The sequence below is a fragment of the Talpa occidentalis genome, unplaced genomic scaffold (genome assembly GCF_014898055.3).
Source record: "Talpa occidentalis isolate TD23 unplaced genomic scaffold, MPIMG_talOcc4v2.1 talOcc4.13, whole genome shotgun sequence".
Classification (NCBI taxonomy): Eukaryota; Metazoa; Chordata; class Mammalia; order Eulipotyphla; family Talpidae; genus Talpa; species Talpa occidentalis.
Window position 1 is genome coordinate 28,877,885 of NW_023601322.1, and position 21,595 is coordinate 28,899,479.

The window sequence follows — 21,595 nt, forward strand, 5'->3', positions numbered from 1 at the left end:
GGCAGCGAATACAGGGGTGGGGAACAATGTGGCTTACTACACGATGCCTAAAAACTACACTGATTCTGCGATCTGTTGAACACAGGCTCAAATTCCATACCAGGCCCTCTAGACACCCCTCTGTATGGCTCTGTTGCCCACTATAGTCACTTTGCTCTCCTGCACTATGCTTCACCCACTTTACCCCAAATGCTGACCTCACACCAAACCAACCTTGGATCATTTGTACCTGGCCGGGACAAAATTCCCTCTTACTCTTTCCAAATCCCTCCTCCAGCCAGAATCCAGGCCCATCTGAGACATGCCCAGCTTCTAGCACACTCCTGGTAATAGGTAACTGCTTCCCCGGGGCAGCACTTCCAGACAGGGGATCTCACCAGCACGGCATGGCCAGGTGGACATGTGCCAAGGTCTGGGGGGGTAGTTAACAGTGTCTCGCAACCAAGTACTACTCCCTCAAATGGGAATAACATTACTTACCTTACATAAAATATCAGGGGGACTAAAGGAGAGATGCTTGTAAAGCACCTACTATGGTGTCTGGTAAATCTTTAATAAATGTTGGTTACTTTAATAATTAATGGTAGAGTTGAAAGAACCAACTTCTTCCATCTAATGTATAGGAATATGCATTTCCAAATGTACAACATATAAGTATCTACTTAAGTAAGTGAACATTATAGGAATGTGAAATTAAGCAAGTAAAACTGATACCATACCTATGTTTTAACCAAACATCAAAAACCAGAGGTGCAGAAAGCACCAATTTTAAACCTTAAAAGAAAAAGTAGAAATGTACTAAAAAGTCATTAGCTATTTGCAGTATGAGTGTATTTTTCCCATTGTCAATGACCCTTCATTGGGATTTTTAGTACCTATAAAATAGCAGTTCTTATTTGCATAGTCACAGGGCTGCAGAAAAATTGAATGGGGCTGTTTTCTTGCAAAACCAACTCAGAAAGGGTAATAGAAAGGTGTATGACATGCAAGTGGAGCCAAATGCTCAACAGTAACTCTTACCTTTGACCCAATGAGAGTGTAGAGCCACTGAATAGTTTCATTGTGGTTTATTACTCCGTTCATCCCATCCACATACAACATGATCTGGCCCAATGCTACAGAAAAAAAAGAAAGAGAAGCAAAGCACATTACGTTATTTTATGTAAATATAAATCTTTGAGAATCAGTATGTCAACTGGATATTTATACTTTAAGTACATGGTATATTAGGAACCAAATCTGAAGAGAATTTCCTGAGCTCTGGAATTTGCTAGATCTCATTTCACAGTGAAAGTGTTGACCACATCAGGACAGACACTGTCTATTCCTGGCATCTAGAAGATGTGATTAAGGCACAAAATCCAGTGATTGCTGTTTGTGCGCCTCGATGTATAAATGCATGTTTTTGTGTTTCTATATCTGTGTGTAGCCCCAGTCGTGGCAAAGATATCCTTGAGATGGTGACTGGGCTGTGGCCTCCCACAGGGGCCAAGAGGACAAAAGAAATCTCTAAAAGCAACCTTGTGCTCCAGGCTGTGGTCAGAGAGTTCCCAGATTCGATGGAATCAGCCGGAGCTAATACAATTTAAATCATTTTGCTAAAGGATAAATATGTATTAAATATTTTTAATTCCTTCAAAAGATTCTCTGCTAAGTCAGAAATCATTAAAAAAAATCATTTCTTCAAGAAAAAGTTTCCACTTATTGTCATTATTTATGAAAAAATATGTCATGTTATTACCTTTTTTTGACAAATGACTCAAAATTTTCAACTTCCCTAGTACAAAATAATTTGGACTCCATAATAAACAAACAGAAGTTGCATACTCTATAAGTAGACTTCCTTAAATTATATTTAACCTAAATCTTATTTCACCCATAGCTAATCAGCATGGCATTGACAATTTTAGGCAAACCATTTTTTTTCTGGCAATGGCAGGACATCTTGTTTTTACAAAATTGGAACATAGTAGAGTAAGAATTAAGAATAATTCATTACTCCATCATTTATGATAACCCTTCTTAATATGTTGATGATATGTTTTCTCATACTTTCTTTTATGCATTATGCATGCATACAAGTTAATAGGTTGTAAGAAGCAGTTTATGTGAAATGGTGTTGGCTGTAAAGAGAAAACCATGAAACAGTGAGTATACTCTAATTTGACGCATACAAATATCAATATTTGTGTGATGTTAGAAAGCCCATTATTATCCCCTATCCAACAAAAGATCATATAACAAAACCGCACAATCTTTCTGAGAAAAATTATGTACGCTCCTAAATATGTAAAAATTCAAGGTTTGAAAAATTGACCATATTCTTGACACAAACAGTATAATTAGGGAAATAACAGATAATATTCTATTTAATAGTGACACACATTGTAGCTATTCCAACTAAAATTAAGAATAGTTTTAAAATGATGCCCAGTAATTCTATGAGCACTTAACATTGCTACAGAATTCAGACAAATTTAATAATGAGGAAAAATATAAGCAGGACAATTAGAAATGAATACATAATTTTGTCATTATTTACAATACTAGAGACTTAATTTTATCTACAGAATTTATGAAGAGGTCACAATTATAAGTGCTTTCTCCATAAGAGATATGTAATATATGATAAAAAAAACTGATACAAAATTATAATAGATAAATGGACATATGATAGCAAGTATGATAAAGAACTAAATGATTTGGTATATAAATAGTTCATACAAATTTATATGAAACTACTAAATGCCAATAGAAAAAGGCCCAAAGCATTTCAAGAAAGAGATCACAAACTGGTTTACAATACACAAAGTCCCATACTGTCACAAAAAAATGCAAATTAAAATGAGGTAGCATTTTTTATTGAACTGCCAAATGTATTATCAAAAGAAATGATTAACTCTCAAATGCCAGAGAGGTTGAACAAGTAGCTCCATACATTACAGGTGGCAGAGCAAAATGATATAGATCCTAAAATGAGGCTATTTAGTGCTGCAATTATTCTCCAAGTCATTACCATTTACTTGGTGCCCACAGTGTACCTAAGAGCAGGAACTTTACACATGTTATTAACACAGTACTTCTGTGCATTGGATATTTTACCTCCATTTGACAGAGGGGAAAAATAAGGCTTTGAAAAGTAAAGGAGGGCCTCCCTGGTGGCTCAAGGGGTTAAGCACCGCACTATGAAGCAACCCATAGCCTCTGCAGTTTGATCCCTGGCTAGCCAGAGAGAAACCCACATGGCGCAGCAGACCTCTCCTGTCTCGACCACTGCTCTCCTCAGCAGTGTACTTCAGTCAGTTTGCCTGTTCTGCTCCCCACTGTCTCTGGTGAATCCTCTCAACCTCCTGCACCTCTGACCTGTACCCCAGCTCTTGTATGCATAAAATAAATAAAATCTTTTTAAAAAAATAAAAAATAAAATAAAAAAGTAAAGGAATGTGCCCGAAGCCTAACTGCTACCAGTCAGCAGAGTCCACCTCCAACCAGGGTAGATAGGTTTTCCCATGTCTGTACTCAGAGCCTGAAAGTCCTCATCAGGTTTCTCTCCAGTCACTGTGATTTGGGGACTCTATCCTAAGGAATTAACAGTAAGCTAAAGAAGGGGAAAAAAAGATGAAGCAGAGATACTCACTGATACTACAATACTTAGTTCTAGAACTCCACATATGCATACAAAGCTGTGCCCCAACCTATTCACATTTCTGATAAAATAAATTAAAAGTAGAAAATTTAAGTATAATTCTTTTTGATGTTCAAATATCCACACAAAGCAGCACAGGAAAATGCATGAAATATTAAGTGTTATGATTGGATGTTGTTCTTTGGATATATTTTTTCCTACTTTTTTCTTTTTCCCAAGTTCTCCATTATGAGCAACTTTACTTTTGTAATGGAAAAGTAAATTAAAAGGAACTAAATAGAATTGTATAGAATAGTGTTTAGGAGGCTTTTATCAATTTTTTAGACTTTACGAGGTCATCTTTCTTGGCATTTGCCTCCCTTCTTCAGAAAGCTACAGCCCTCACTTCAGGGAAGAGCCGTGAGAATTCAGTTAATCTGTCCTTTTTCCTTATTCCCCCTTTTTTTCCTCCTCCCCCTCCCAAAACAGGCAGGTCTCTGAGAAAGGGGAGTGTGTACCACAGTCCTTTGCCCATTTGACTTCCTATTCTGGAGCAGCAATTCAGAGGCAGATTTTAGCATCACCTTCTGAGTGAGATGTGAACTCTTCAGCCTCTAGAAGCTCCATTCAGGGGACCCTCCCCCTAGGTGAAAAGCCAAGTTGAAAGTCTCTTCCCTAAATTCTCAGGCTCTGAGAGCACAGAAGTCAGGGCTCTGCTACAAAAGGGCAAGATAACCCAAGATTTAAAAGCTAAGTTCAATTTCTCTGTTTTCTTTCCATATATTTCCCTCTAAGACTCTATTAATGAGTCACATGAGAAGTTAAGCCACCGGAAAGTTCATGTCTTATGGAATTCAGGTTTCTGATTGCACTGATTTGCCATATTTTGGTCATCAAAAGCTTTCCCGCTTAGTCTTCTCTACCTTAGCCCGGATGCTGAAGCACTCCTTCCTGCAAAACCTACTTCAGGCACAAGATGGCGCTAAATAGATTCAAGTGGGTTAATGCACTGATTCAGCAGCAAAAATCCACCAACCTAAATGCAGGGCTGTGAATTACATTCACACAGGAAAAATAAAATAAAATAATATATACATATATTTTATATATATATACATATATATTTATAACCCGGGTCATGGAAGTTATGGTCTTTAGTGATTTGCTTGTTCAAGAAAGATAAGAACGTCAGAACACAGTGATAACAGCTCAGTAACAAATACCTGGGTATGTGTTGTTCTATCACTCATGGCATTTACTGTAGGTGTACTTATTTTTTGTGTTTCAGCTTCCACATCTCAAAAATTATTATAATATTATAGTACCCATATGTTACTGAGGTGTTATAAGTATTGAGTTAAGACAGTATCTGACTCTAAGTGCTTGATAAATGTTACAAAAATGACCTCACTGAAGCCCAACATCCATTACCTACTGCACAGAGCACACATGAACCAGTCTGCACCAAAGTGGGGCTGACCTGGAGGCTGACCTCACTGGGCTCTGGGATAAAGATGAGGTGGATGCCTCCTTGCCTAACCCAACGTGGCAAAGCCCTTTATTTTTATATAAGATAGATGATCCATTTTAAGATAATTTTTGTATGAAGTGTGATATTTAGATTGATGGACTTTCTTTCATACAGATGTTAATTGACCTAACACACCACTTGTTGAAAAGAAACTGTACTCTCACTGCTTTCATGAATTTTCCATAAGTCAATTAACTGTGTGGTCTGTTTCCGGATTTTCTATTCTGTTCAATTGATCAGTCTATCCCTTTGCCAATAACACACTATCTTGATTATTATACCTTTATAGTAAATTTCATGCCCTTATGAATTTTTCTTTGTCATTGCTACCTGTTAATTTTTTCTATTCAAAAAATTTCATCCCACTGATTTTTTCCCTATCTCATTGTTTTCAATTTCATGTCACTCTATTACTGCCCTCATTCTATTTGAGTTTTTTAAATTAGTTGTTTCTTAAGGTGTTTATACTTTTTTCTAATACAAACATGTAATGCTATAAATTTCCAACCATGCGTTGCTTCAATTGCATCCCATAAATTTTTCTTTGATTTTTCATGTAGTTTCAAATATTTTCTAATTTTCATTTAAAAAATTCCTCTTCAACATATGGCTTATTTAAAAATAGGTTGTCTAATTTCTACAAGTTTGTGTTGTGTATTTCTTTTATCTTTCTGTTATTGATTTATAGTTTAATTCCATGATTACAATTTTTTGTAACTTTCTTTTATAACCCAGGTTAGTCTATCTTGGTGAATGTTTTATACATATTTGAAAAGAATATGTCGTCTGTAGTTGGGGGTATGCTTTAAAACTGTCATTTAGAACTAGTTGGTTGATGGTGGTATTCAGTTCCTCTATATTGTTGCTGATTTTCAGTCTACCAGTTCTACTGATTACCAAAAAAGGAATGCTAAAGTCCCCAATTATAACAAAGTATTTTTCATTTATTTCATTTGTTTTCAGATTTTACTTCATATATTTTGAAATTCTATTGATTTTCCATTTCTGAATGAACTGACCTTTTTATCATTATAATGCTCTTTTTATTCCTTGTTACTTTGTCTGCTTTCTCTAATTTTAACATAACCTCCTTTTGATTACTGTTTGCATATTATTTTTGTATCCTTTTGCTTTAAAAGTACCTATAGCATTATAATTATAGATTCTTATAGGCAATATTTAGTTGGACCTTATTTATCCTGATCATTTGTCTTTTAATTACTATCATTAGGCCAATTGCATTTAATATAACTGTGGGTGCTACTGAATTTGAATGTATCATTTCCAATCTGCTACTGAGCCCATCTAGTGAACTTCTTGCTTCAGTTTTTGTATTTTCAATTTCTAAATTCTCCATTTGGTTCTTTTTTATATATCTTCCATATATATATATAATGTCCATATATAATATATATATATATATATATATATATATATATAAAGTCTCTTTACTGAGACTTTCTGTCTTTCCATTCATTTCAGTAGTGCTCACTTGGACTACCTTTTGTAATAACAGCTGCTTCAAAGTATTTGACAAATCTAGTATATGTCCCCTTGTGTTAAAAGTTTGGGATCAAGGTTGAGAAAATTTGTGTTTTACATAAGTTGAACCATTTTAAGATTTTTTTCCCTGCGATTTTGACGTATTTGCTGTCTTATTTTGGCTAATGCCTCCAGATGGTTTTTTGTTTTTTGTTTTTTTTGGCTTGGACTGATAAACTTTTTCCAGGAATGGAGGACTTTTGCTTTCCACAATGGACAATACTTGGAGGGACTGGTTTTCTTTCACACTGGAACCCGGTAAAAATTTTCATCTGAGACTGCATCCCAGCATCCATATATTCAATCTTCATCACCATGGAAATGGTGGCAAAAAGTGAAAGGGGGGAATTGTTAGGGGGAAAAGGATGTCCTAAAGCTAATTCCATACAGGCTTTGTGGAATCCACCCCCACCCCAGGCCAAAGCCAAAAGACACTGGGAACTACAAATCCCATCGTCACCAAAGGGAGGGTGGCTGGAGCCTGAGGGTGGGGTTAAGCAGCCTGGTTTGGTATAAAACCAGACACATGGGCTTTGGGGGATTCCCCTTTGTTGGCTCCCCGCCAGCTTGCAGCGCAAGGCCAGCTCTGAGAGTGCCTTTGGGTTTCCAGTTCGGCGGATCGGGTAGGATGCATTAAAGACTTTATTTCCCTATTTTCTCCCTGAGTTGTGCATTTCCTCAATTCCTTTTCCCTTGTAAATAAACCTTTTATTAACCTTTTGTGTGTGCCTGTAGTGGAGTATTAATAAGTCCCTTTTTAAGCGCATGGGTGAGGACCTACAGCCAGGCAACCCGTTTTATATCGGGGCTGCTCTGTAACACCCTGACACTGGGTCTTTTGATTTGTCCTTTTCTGTGAAAGTTGAAATTTTCCCAGTTTATTGCATGCTAAGTAATTTTGGTTTATATCCTGGAGATTATAAAAATTTTGTTACAAGACTTTGGGTTTTATTTTAACATCACAAAAAATATTGCCATTTTTATTTAAGCAGGCAGTTAACCTGGTTCAGATTCAACCACAAGTTGTGCCCTGCTCTTTGTGGGCTGTGATTCCAATGCCAGTTGAATTTTCAAGGCACTTGCTATGCCATTCGATCAAGGATATCACACTGTGGCTGGTCTGGAAGCTGGGCAACTGATCAGTTCTCAAAGTCTTTGTAGTGTTTGGGGTTAGACTCAAGGATGTATAGTTGTTGGTGAGCCTTGGGTTTCATAACAAACTCTGCAGGTCACTTTCCTGAGGTCTTCCCCCATTATCTTCTTGATATGTTTTGGTTCCATGGGGATCCCCTTCGAAATCCTTCAACCAGAGCTGGGCCATTATCTAACCTGCTGTCACTTTTTATGTCTGTATTCACATCTGGGGATAAGTAGTGGGAGAACAGAGAAGGAAAAAACACAAAAGGCCTTCAACCAACCATCCTGTGACCACAATTCCTCTCAATCAAGCAAATTTATGCCCCCATCCCCAACCAATGTTTTAGGTGCTTGCAGGCCCCTGCTGTTCTCACAGTATTGCCACAGCTGTTCTCTCTCCCTGGGATGGCCTGGGGGCAGGGGTGCAAGATAACAGAAAAGACCAACAAACATGGGGGAGGGAGGAGGCAGCACTCCTGAAGTCTGAAGTAGAGGCTCCATCTGGAACTCTCTGACAACACTGATGCTCACTCATGAGTGTTGGGCTAATTTGACTTGGGACCAGAGAATACTAGAAGTAAAATGTAGACAGTACCCTCAGTTCAAAACTATTTTAGATTCTAGTCTTCTCCCCCAATCTGCCTACTGCAATTTACTATTCAGAGCCCTCGAATAGTTGTTGCACATATTTTTCTCAGGCTCATAGTTGTATTTAATGGAAGACACAGGATCCTGTGTGTCTACTTATCTCTCCCACAACTCTTCCCTGCTCTGTTGTGAAGAAAAGACTCCAGTGGCAGCATCGAAGGTGGCCTGGAGTCAGCCAGTGCTATGTGAGGGTCCACTCTATCACCTTCCTACTGTTTTTTTCCTCCTTAAATCGCTTGGTAACTTTTAATTTTGTTGCAATTTCAAAATTATCAAAAGTTGGAGTAGTACAAGAAATTCTGGTTCACCCATATCCATTTTACTCAGCTTCATTTGATTGTTTATATTGTGCAATATTTACTTTCTCATTCTCTTTTTGGGAACCTTTTAAAAGATCTTTAAAATGCAAGTGGTGTCTAAGATGTACAACTTGATAGTCTGCTTCCACAGACATAGTGAAATTATTGTTTCAGTTTGACTGACATCATTACCATTGTGTATGTGTGATGGGAGCACCTGAGAGAGTGCCTCTTTATCATCTTTCAGGAACCCAATGTGGTGTGATTAACCATCACATCTGTACAGAGACCGCTAGACTTATTCTCTGCACTTTCCCACTCTTGATTTTTTTTTACCAGAACAGCAGAAGGCAGACCTAATCTATACCCATTCCAGAAGAGCAGCTATTTTACCATTTGAAAATAATGACTACAAATAACTCCTACTTAGTTCTACCAAAAGGACAAGGAATAAAAAATACTGGTTATATGAAAACTAAGAGAAAACCTGCCTCAGCACAAGTGCAATTTCCTGCTGAACAATTATCATGATCACTAAGGTTGTTTTGGAGGGAGGGTGGTTGACACAAGAGGAATACTGTTGTGATGTTACCACAGCCTGTTCTTCCTGGATGCCACAAACACAAGAAATACTGCTTTCTTCAGCCAGGACACAGGGGAGCACTGATCATATGCAGTGAGACTTCTTTACTCTAGAGAGGAAAAAACCATTACTACCACTAAAATCTTCTCTTCTGGGAAGGGCTAACTCATCTAAAGGTGGAATTACAACTTATTTTAATCAGAACATTAAAATTTACTCTTCTTACCTCTGAAGTGAATTTGCTGATCCCCTATGTCCACTATTCACCAAAGCCCACATTATTGAAAAGAGGTTGATAATATTGACTTTCTTGGAACTAAGCAGAGACCTTGGAATATGCGATGTTATTATTACTCTCTTCTGTTGAACTGTCCACCCCACATAACAAGCCCAGGCCAAGTTTTCCCCAAGGGCAACTGTCAAATACTCTTTAAACATTGATTACTGCATGAAAATTAAGGAGAATAAGCTGCCAGTTCTAGACTGGAGACAAGAATTTAATCAGCACAACACGCTCCAACAAGGTTTCAACATTTTGAGTCCACTGCTGACATTTAGCAGGATTTGCAATGCAAATTTTCAAAAGCACTCAGAGAAACATTGCTAACTGCTCTCCCGAATGCCAGTTTCTTAAAAAGAAAAAGTCCTTAAGATAATTTTTTTTTAAAAAATCAGGTCTATGGGCCTCTCTTAATACTTGCAAGTTAATGGAGTAACTCTCACAGGTGGGAGGCCCTCCACCAGGGTCCCTAAAACAGGATCACTGCTGTGGTTCTAACAGATCTCCCCACCAGGACATCATGTAGCTAAGCTCCCTGCAATCTTCTTCCTTCTAAAGTCACATACAGAACCTATTGCTTCTGGCCTATTCCTCTATCTTCTCCACCAGCAGTAAAACTTAAATCCCAGATTCCCACACTAAAGGTTTAAAGACAGCCCCCAATGAGAAACCACCTCATTACTGCTGAGACTATTGTGGCCTCAGTTTCACCTGTCTTCCTCAGACTCTCTCAATTTCTCCTATTCCACATTTTTTTTCTTAGATAAGAAACCAAAAGAATGAAGAAAAGTCTAATAGATTAGCAGCTTTTGAGCTTCAAAAAGTTTTTGGCAGACTCCTAATTTCTCTCTACAAAGAAAAATCACCATTTTAATGATGTGTTCTGAAATGATCTTCCAGGACTTATAGCCAATGACAGCAGTGGAAGCACAGCCTTCCCAAGGCGACTCAGTCAGAGATGAAATGAACCAGAAACAGACTCCACTGGCTAAGTCATGACTGTCCTGCTCACCTCATGTGCTCAACCTAACTCTGCTATTCCCACAGGGACCTGGTGTGGCACTGAGTCAGTGACAAGGACTCGCTTGACAGCAACCACGGGAGAGACAGTCCCTCCCTTGGCTTAGGCAGGAGACACTCAGAAGGCAAACACCTGGGACATCTCCCATAAATGGCTTGTTGGCTTTCCTGTATATTTGGAGTGACAGAGGCTGGAGGCATGAGGCTTAGAGAGCAATTAAGCCCAAGCAGAGTGGGATAAAGTGGGCAAGAGCTCATAAACACCCACATTCAGAGAAGGGCAGGGCTGGCATTAGCCCAAGTAATTAGAGAAGGTTTCGTGGAAGAAGATGGCAGAGCCATACCTTATGGATGGGGAACACTTCGCTGTGAGATGAAAGATGAGCTTCTGGAACATGAGAAAAGGTGCATCATTGCTTCCCCTAAGTTCTGCTTTCAAAGAAAACTCACAGGACATGATTCTGAAGAGTAGCTGGTTTTATGTTGCCTCTACATTTCCTAATTCTGAAAAGGAACAAGTCACTCAGCCTCCTGAGCATCAATTACACATTTGTAAAGCGGAAGATAAATCCACCCTGGAAGTCATGTTGTCAGGAGGGAGGGAGATTGCATATCAGCATAGCCCATGGCTGATGCTAGACTTCAGTTCTGTCATCTGAGAGATACAGAATTTAATCTCAAGATGACCAAATCTCCCCAGAGCTTCAAAGTTTCACATTTCTCTGAAATTATTCTTGAATTCCTGGTGGAGATGTAATATGAAGTGTCTGGCATTAGGGGGCGCTCTTCTAATAGGTGTCTATATAGAGGCAGTCCCAGGGGTCCAGATGTGACTTCATAAAGTAAAAATCAAAATCAGCAGGCAACTATAAACCAGGGACATTCTGCAGGGGTGGGGAGAGAAGGGAGTAGGATCAAAACAGGGGTGGGAAGAACACAAGTGACCATGGTCATGGTTCATGGGTGAATGGGTGGTGGGAATTTCACAGGGACTGTTACCAAGATGAAAATACACACATTGTGTACATAAGTGAAAAAATGACGTAAAAATATATAAAAGTTAATATATATATGTAAATCAGAAATAGTACACTTTGGGGCATTATTTTAAACATAGTATATTCCTGTATATTAGTTACATATTCCTATTTAGGATTTCAATACTTTGAGAATTTTAGTTTCTTTTGGGAAATAACCCTAACTCAGTGAATTTATCTTACTAAAATTCCACCAACTGTTTATGTATCTATGTCTACAGAGGACTTTCTATTGGCTCCCTTTTCAGAATATTCCTTCCGTGGTCCCCTGCAAGGATCTGTATCCTGTGGTTACCTTGAATACCAACTTTCCAGGCACGAGCCCAGTGAAGAGCTTGAGGCTTAGCTGCAGGGGGCAAATCTCTGCCTCAGAAGGCTGAAAGAATCTCTTTCCACCTGCCTCAGCCCCATCTCCGGTGTCTGACTTAATTGGTGGTGGTATGCTCCTGTCATTGGTGCTTCTCAAAGTTCCACAAGTGATTCTTCCTCACAGTAGTGCTGTGAACCTCTGGTCCATTTGGCCCAAACCATTACCCACTGCTTGGGATAGGGCCCTCTCCTGGGCCACTATCAGCACCTGATTCTAACAAAAGTCAAACTCAAAGGCACAGAAAACCAAATTCCAGCATGCTGAAAATCCTTTTCGGTGCTTTCCAATAGGGCAAAGGACTAGAACAGGAGAGATAGGGGGTGCTGGATTCCACTACCCCAGAAGGCTTCCACCCAAACCCCAAATTAAGGTTGCATGTTTGATAGGCACAGTTTCACAATTTCAACTTTCAGAAATAATTTTAAAATCACAGCATCATGTGATACAGTAAATAATGTTTCTAAATAAGATAACCCTGTAGTTTCTTCTCCAAGGGCTTTATTACTTTAACATTGTTCTCCACAGTAGGGTTACAAGGACTTTTAAACATGAGGATCCAGTGTAATAGTCACTTGCCTATGACTTAAACCTAAAAGCTTGGGAAGTATTACAAGCTTGCCAAATGTATGTTTATGATATTTTATGACCCAGAACAAAACAAAAATATGCATAATAGTCAAAGAATCAGAAACCTTCCTATTATGACTCATTCAAATTTATGCATACCTGTCAGCTCTACATCAGTCATGTTCAAAGATGAAGAAAAATAATACAACTTCCTTTAAAGTGAGGGAAATAATCCAATCTCTCTGTTGCTTGCATCCAATTATTTGCATTCCAAAAAAATTGAAAGATATGTGATACATTAGTATGTGGGATACAATAACATACAGATCCAGGTAGATCCATGCCAAGCCATGGATGAAATTTGAAAAAATCATGCTGGTTAGAATAAACCAGACACAAAAGGACAAATAATGTGTGACTGAAGTTACAGGAAAAATCAAGAATAGGAGAATTTATAGACAGAAAAGGGGTCCAGGGACCATTGAAGTAGATAGTTAGTGCTTGATGATTAGATAGTTTCTGTTTGGGATAAGGAAGTTTTAGAAAGAGATGGTAATAGTAGCGCAACTGTGAAGGTCATTAATGCCACTGAATTGTACAATTAAAAATGGTTAAAATGGTAAATCTTATGTATATTTTATCATAATAAGTAAAAATGATATATCAAAAACTACTTGGCTAAACCTAATGGCAGAAAGTCATAAAGGTGACATTGTCTCCAGAGTCAGGGCCTGGCCGTCCCATCCGCCCTAACAGTTCTGGGAGTGTCTCCCTACACATAAAAGACCAGAGCTGCCCTTCAGTGCTGACCGTGGCTACAAGACTATGTGTCCATGAACTTCATCATCGCCCATCCCGCCCCTTGGCCAGTGTGTTAGACTCTCATTTATTTAATAGCTATTTCCTGGCAGCTGTAATCACACACTCATTAGAACCAAATTGTTCCGCCATGCTCACACTCATTACTGGCTGTCCACGATGAGTACTTTGTTTTCATTTCTATAAATAAATGAGCATTTCACATGTCATCAGCTACTGAAACTGAATGAACACTTCACACCAGGCATTCTCTATGGAGGCAAGAATCAAGAAAATCAGTCCTTGGATATGGAATGTTTTATGGTCCTGCACAGGGATACAGAATGCAATAGACACATTGTATGTCGGTGGCATTAAAATATGGGGGTGGGGGGAGGGAGCAGAGCTTATTTAGCAAAAAGTATTAAAAGGCTTCCCAGGGGGATGATAATGAGAAAAAGGTTGACAAGAATTGCTTTATATGCTATAATTAAAAATTTTACTTAAGTCAAAAATAAATAAACAAAACCCAGCTGCTCTTCACCAAAAAAAAAAAAAAAAAAACAAAAAAAAACCACTAAAACTCTACAGAAATTTTCATTGAAGACTAGACCATGACTTTGCTGCGGATTTCCCCCAGTCCTTTCACCACATTGCACAGCTATCTGTGAGGCTGGTTACCCTCCATTTGGTCCAAACTGTCTCAGCTTTTCCCCACACAGACACAGGCATGTGTTTACATGCGCAGTCAGGAGAATTTGATAAGAACCTGTCACTCTGCTAGGCCCATTTGGCAGGATGCACCTTGTCCAAATGGACAGAGTCCCCTGCAGCTGTCAAGCTAGAGAAAGGCTGGATCTCTTGCTCCACAAAACCCCTGAAAAGAAGAAGCAAGACATAGGCCAGGGAACTTGGCTCTGAAGCCAAGAAACCTGGGTTTGAGGGAAGTGGCCCTGGCTCTTACCAAATAAGCAACCTGAAGGCATGTCTTTGGGGAAAAAATGGTTATGTTTCTTAGGGGAAAGCAGTGAGAACCCAGTGCAATATACATTTGTCTCCTGCAAGCTCAAGTAAGTACTGGTATTTTCTTACTGAGTGAAACAACAATCAGGAAGGACAGAGCTACCTGCCATGATTTCCATTAGTGGATAATGTGTACAAACACCCTTAACCCTGCTGCTGTGGCCCTCAACTCTCTCTTGGGGTCAGCTCTTGCTTCAAGGTCAGCTGACAGAATGGGCTCTAGCCTATTAGTTGCCAAGCCCCTTGAAACACCCCCACCCTCTGCAGGACAGAGCAGAGTGGCAGCAGGTAGGGCTTCTGTCATTGAGCAATCTCAGCAATGTGTATTCTGCTTTATGCTCATTCATCAAGCCAAGATGAGGCACTCTCACTCTGGATGCCCAAGAACACAGAGAAAGGGGCCCATCCTGCACACTCAGGCTGTTAAGTGGTGATGGAGTTGGCTGCATTTGGGTAGGATTTCAGGGGTCCTTGGAGAAACAGGCCTCTGAAAAGTAGACTTCTCCCCATGTTGCTGGAATTGTTTCCATTCCACAGAGAAAGACAAGCTCCTGGCATACATCCCTTCCCCAGAAGGTGAACATAATTCATGCTATAAGATGAAGAGGCTAATAAAGTTTATACTTCAACGCTTCTCACTCCTGTGAGGGGTGTAAGGAATGTGTGCAGTGGCTCTTATATTTTCAGGAATTTACTAAAAGTAGTAATTCAATAGCAATCAATTCAGACTGTGGGCACTGACTGTTCTGGGTCCCCCACCTCATCACACTTTTTCAAGGAGTAGGTGGTAGAATGATAGGTGTTTAGAGGATCCAGTGAAGTGGGGGTTAGCAGAGATATGATTTCATAGTTTACAGTCTATAGCTTGCCTTTTACTGGTCATCCGATGAAGGAATGAGTCCCCAAAATAAACCCGCTGCCCAACACTTCAACTAAATCTGATTCTGTGACCCAAAAGGCAGGCCAGAGGTCACACTGCAATATGAACATGACTTCAGTGTGAGACGCCACAGGTATGTGAGTAGAGGAAAACCAGCCCTTCAGATGGAAAGAACTAGAAGGCTGTCTGTGGTATATCCCTTGGATTCAAAGAATTAGTTCTTTTCTCCCATGTGAAAGAAAACTAGAAGTTTCTCTTCAGTTGAAACAATTTTAGACATTTTCAAGAAATGACCACAAATAGTTGTGAAGATGAAAGAAACTGGCTAAAGCAAGGGCTGGCAAATGATGGTCCAACAAATTATAGTCCATTGGCTAGTTCTGACCCACGGCCTATTTTTATACATGAAGTTTTACTGGGACACAGTCCCACCCGTTCATTTACACACTGCCTAGGGCTGATTTTGCCCATAAAGGTAGAGCTGATTAGATGCTACAGAGGCCATGTGGCTCCCACGGTCTAAGATAGTATTTGTAGGAAAAGTCTGCTGACCCCGCTCTAAACTATCAATAATATAAAATGTTCTGATCAGTCCCACTGGAACAATAAGATAATAAGATAATAAGATAAGCCACAAAGGTTCCAGATTGTCATTTAACTCAATTAATCCAATTAATCGTGCCATTCATGATACAAGAAATACTTTTTAACATGTACCTGTAAATAGAAAGCTTCCCTTCCTTCTGAGAACAAGTGAAATGAGAAAGTTTATGAAACCTAGTTTCCTAAAGCATAATTATTTTTTCCTAAAACATTATTTTTCTATAGAAAATGCTGCAGAGTCATTGTAAGGTTAAGAGAAAAGAAAGCCTGTAGGCAAACAATGCAGGAAAAACTGTTGTATGTTTGTGCACTGATTAGTAAAAATACTGTCTCTTTCCCCTGGATTTTGAGATGTGTGTGCTGTCAGCCTGTTACAATAGGTAATTTGTTGTGATTCATGTTCATATTCTAAAATATTCATTTTTGCACCCAAACTGTTACAGGCTTTAGACGACTAAAGAGCTCCTGCTAACATATAGAGAAGCAACACCTATTTCTGTGGGCACTCTTGTCACCCCTTTGCAAAGCTTTCTCTGACTCTTCTTGGGTAAACAAGCCCTGCTAGGAATAAAGAAGCCAATAGAGGAAGCAATGCGTTGGAGACAAGGGAACTCAAAATGAGAGAGTGATGATAACCAAAGCACACACAACTCAGGAAGCGCTAACCTTACAAAAGGAGGAAAAATTGCTCTGCACCTCTGCTTAAAACGTAAGGTGGTTCTGTCTGAGCAAGGTGCTAAAATGAAGTATACAGAGGAAGAGGAGGTATTGGTAAGGGTTGCAACTGAATGGTTTGCAAACAATAATCACATGTAAATTGTAGTCTACTAAAAAGGAAGAAAGGATCAAGTCAGCTAGTCCTATTTTAAAAGCTTCTTTCTGAGTGAAGGAGGGGATTGAGGTGCTGCTGCTGGTCTTTTTCTAGATTTTTTCTGCTGAGCTAGACAAGCAGGGGCAGAAAGGGGTCTGGGAGAACTATGCCACTGGGCAGTCCACGTGAGGGGGGTGCAAAGCTCGAAGGTTTTGAAATTCTGACTTTTTTTTAACTTCATCCTGTCCTGAAAAGCTGAACAAGTCCTAATTGCAAGAAGCAATCAAAGAACTTTAGGAAGTAATGACTGACTGGGGTTTTCAGGAGAAGGTGGCAGGAGAGAAGGCAATACTTCACAAAAGGTGAAGATGCAGGCGGTGACTGGAGTGAGGTGATTGCTGTCCTGGGACAAAACTGGCAGCAGCAGTAGAGGCTGCCAGGGTGCTGAGGTCTGAATATGAATCTGCGCACAGACCCACAGACCAGAAGTACGGCAGCTCAACCGGAGTGCACTGAAGTGAATTCTGCCTAAGGTGATAACAGAGAATTCTCAGGAATCTCATTATTCAGTGGCTTTATGCATAAGGAATCACTTATGAATGATGCCAAAATAGATACTGAAATGCTAAGCAACTCCCTTAAGGTTAAAGAACTAAGACATAACTATATGGATAAGCCACAAAGGCTCCCGATTGTCATTTAACTCAATCCAATTAATCATGCCATTTGTGATACTTTTAAGCATCACAAAGAAATACTTTTTAACATGTACCTGGAAAAAGAAAGCTTCCCTTCCTTCTGAGAACAAGTGAAATGAAAAAGTTTATGAAACCTAGTTTCCTAAAACATAATTATAACCTCACAAGCCTTTAACTTCTGTATCAACATGCTGCAGTCTAACCCCTAATACTTCACTGCATAGAAATCCCTTAATTTTAGCCACTCTCTCACACATGTACACAAGGACGCATGTACAGGATTTTTATAATACTGATCTTTAAAACATGGAAAAATTGAGACAGGGCCTCCCTGGTGGCACAGCGGGTTGAGAGCAGCACTGTGAAGCTGTCTGCAGCATCTGTAGCACGGGTTCAATTACCGGCCGGCCAGGGAGAAACCCACATGGTGTGGCAGACCTCTCCTGCCTCGCCTGCTGCTCCCCTCAGCAGTATCTTCAGTCCGTCTACCTGTTCTGCTCCCCGCTCTGTCTCTGGTGAATTCTCTCACCCTCCCGTGCCTCTGACTGTACCCCAGTTCTTGTATAAATAAATAAATCTTAAAAAAAAAAAAAAGAAAAATTGAGACAATTTAAGTGTCCATCAGCAGGACATGGTTATGAAACAGTGAGGGGCCATAAATATGCCACATGGCAGTCTAAGTACACAAGTCACAGATAAATACATGTAACACACACAAGTTTGCAAGTACACACAGTTCTATGAAAGGATCAGAGACTAATTCATGCAGCATTTATGAGAGCAGTTGCTTCTGGAGGGGAGAAAGATGCAGCTGCTGAGAGCAACACAGGGGACCTTCAGCTACTTTGTTAATTTTGATCTGTTAAGGTTAATAGTATGTCCACAGGCATTTAAGTGATTTTTTTATACCTCTTTGTATGCTTTTAAAATTTTATAAGATGTTCAGTAATTATCAAATTAATACTAAATTGATAAATTCTAACACAATGATGTTTATATTTTTAAAGTAGAGGAAAAATACTCAATTCAATCTTCCTAAAATGCTATGTCATTTTGTGCATTCTCTTTGAGTCTTTACCCATATAAATGTTTTATAATATGGTAATGATAATATACCATTGAGTATTTTAATAAATCATTAATGAACTTAATATTAAATATTAAGAATTTTAATGTTTGAAAATCTTTGAAGTTGTCAATTAAAATAACCCCCAATACTTCACTGCATAGAAATCCCTTAATTTTAGCCACTCTCGTCTTCTTAAACATAGATTATTTATAATTATCCATTACAAATAAGTTGTACAGAATATTTTTGTGTATATATTTTCTCCTTTTTAGAATTATTTAAGGTATATTCTCAGAGGTAGGATCATAGGTCATAAAGTTTATATGAATCACTATACATTTTCAACACAAATGGGTGCAAGATTTTTGCTTCAGGACAAAAATGGGGAACAGGCATCAAATTTGCCATTCTACTTATATATAAAAAAACCCACCTTACTTCCTTGAGAAAATTTCCAGGCTATGTCATAAGGAAAGGGCCTTTGGCAGAGTCAGAGATTCATCAGTCACCCTAAGTTAAGAGACCTGGGAGTAAGGTAGATTGAGTTTACGTGACAGAATATAAGAGGGTTGCCCAGAGAAAGAACTTGGAAATTGACAAAAGGTTCCCCTTTGAGCACGCCACAAAGTACTAATCAGTGTATGTAAGTGCCTGAGGCCAGGGAAAGAACCATCCAAAAGGATTAGAAGGAAAAATACCAGTGCTCAGAGTTATTCACACTAGCCAGACTAGAAATTTCATGGAATATTGGGTACAGGACTCAAGGGTCTTGTCTTAGTCATGGGGAATAATTAACCCTACACACTAGATGGCTCTCTAATGTTGTGAAACTATTTTTTTTCATTTTTTTCATTTTAACATTTATCAGTTTTTACATATTTTTGGACCATATTTTCTTCCCCCCACCCCCTCAGATTGAGTCCCCATAGAATTTCCTTCCCCAAGGCACCCATGCACCATCGCCTCAGTCCCCTGTGCTCCTCCCTCCCTCCCTCTGATCCCTCTCCCTCCTCCTCCCCTGCAGTATGTCTCTGGTTTATAATTGTCTGTTTTTGCTTTTTGTATTTTGTACTGTTATTATTATTTTTACACTGATGTCTTATTTGGTTCCCCTATATTCCTGTTATAAGTGAAACCATCTGATATTTTTCTTTTTCCTTCTGGCTTATTCCACTGATCATAATTCCTCCTAGCTCCATCCACGTTGCTGTGAATGACATGAGTTTATCTTTTTTGATTGCTGAATAATACTCCATTGTGTGTACTTGGGAATAAACCTAATATTGTGGAACTATTCTTAAAATCAAAATTCAAACAGATCAAACTTTTTCCAAGTAACTAAGTCCCAAAATAAACATTACAAACATTTATAAAAAATACAATTATAAAACATGAGCATAAAAGGACAATTTCAGTGTCTGGGGTTCCATAAAAAACTATCAGACATGCAAAAAAACAGAAAAATATAACCCTAATTTGGAGAAAAATTAATTGAAACTGAAACAATGGACACAAATATTACAATTCAAACTAGAACATCAAAACAGGTATAATAACATATATCATATATTCAAAAAGTTAAGTAGGGACAAAAAAGATATTAAAAAGCATCAAATTGAATATCTAGGTAAAAATTCCATTTCCAAGATGAAAATTACAGTGATGGATGGAACTACTGGCAGAAATAAAGATTAGCAAGATAATTGAAGACAGAGCAATTTAGATACTATCCAAAATGAATAACAAAGGAAAAAAGAATTTAAAAATGAATAGAGTATCATTGAGTTATGAGACACACTAAAGCATTCCTACATACATATTACTGGAGTTCCTAAAGGAGAAAGATAAAGACAAAAAAAATTGAAGAAATAATCACCAAATATTTTCCAAATCTGATGAAAATTATAAACTCTAGATCTAAGAAGGTCAACAACCCACAAGCACAAGAAACATAAATAAACTACACTAATTCATGTCATACTAATATTGATCAAAACCAGTGATAAGTAGTATGAACAGCAAGGGAAACAGACACTACATATAGAGGACCAAACATAAGAATGATTGTGAATTCCTTGACAGAAACGACGTTAGTGAGAAGTCAGAGGAGCAACATATCTAAACCATTGAAAGAATTAAAAAGCCAACTTAGAATTTTATACACAATGAAAACATCTTTTAAAAACAAGTGAAATGAGGATTTTCTAAGACATGCAAAAGCGAAATAATTCACCAACAACAGACTGAATTATGAGAAAATGCTCCAGGTAAAGGGAAATGATGCCTAATGAAAACATGAATCTATGAAAAGGAATAAAGAGCACTGTTAAAGGTAACTCTGTAGATATATGTATAAGCTCTTTTTTTGCTAATATTCAAATGTACCTAAAAGCTACTCAGCTGCTTAAACAGTAAAAGAACAATGTGGCATGAGGTTTATAACAAATGTGAAAGCAGAAGGTATGAAAATAGACACAAAGCCTAGTAAGGGAGAAATGACACAATCCTTCTAAGTTTCTTATACTCCATGAAGTGATACATCACTTGAAGAAAGTCTGTAATGAGGGCCTTCCTGGTGGCGCAGTGGTTGAGTGCTGGGTTGCGAAGCTGCCCGCAGCCTCTGCAGCACCGGTTCGGATCTCTGTCCGCCATGGCGCGCAGACCTCTCCTGCCGCCCACCAATCCCCTCAGCAGTTTATTTCGTCAGTCTGCCGGTCTGTTCCCCACTCTGGCACTGGTGAATTCTCTCACCCTCCTGTGCTCCTGACTGTATCCAGTGCTTGTATAAATAAATAAATCTTAAAAAAAAAAAAAGGCAAAAAGGGTAGAAAAATAAACTACACTAATGTAATTTACACTAATTTACATAGAAATCTATAACTATCTCAAACAAGATAGATTTAAGATAAATTGTCATATTGTCATTTCAAAATGATAAATGGATCCATTTATCAAGTAGAAATAACTAAAAATTCATATAACAGAGCTTAAAAGTACCAAAAGGAAAAATTGACAGAATTCAAAGCAGAAACAGAAAATCTACAATTATATTTGAAACATCAGCACTATGCTCA

General features: G+C 38.5%; 1 protein-coding gene across 9 annotated transcripts in view; it reads right to left on the reverse strand.

Moving 5' to 3' along the window:
• Positions 1-21,595, reverse strand: part of FHOD3 (formin homology 2 domain containing 3) — a 408,106-nt gene that overhangs the window by 166,372 nt on the left and 220,139 nt on the right. For all 9 annotated transcript variants that reach the window (XM_054694089.1, XM_054694088.1, XM_054694093.1 and 6 more), the window contains one exon: positions 1,021-1,115. In XM_054694089.1, the coding sequence (XP_054550064.1) occupies positions 1,021-1,115 (95 nt within the window). The remainder of the gene's footprint in view (positions 1-1,020; positions 1,116-21,595) is intronic.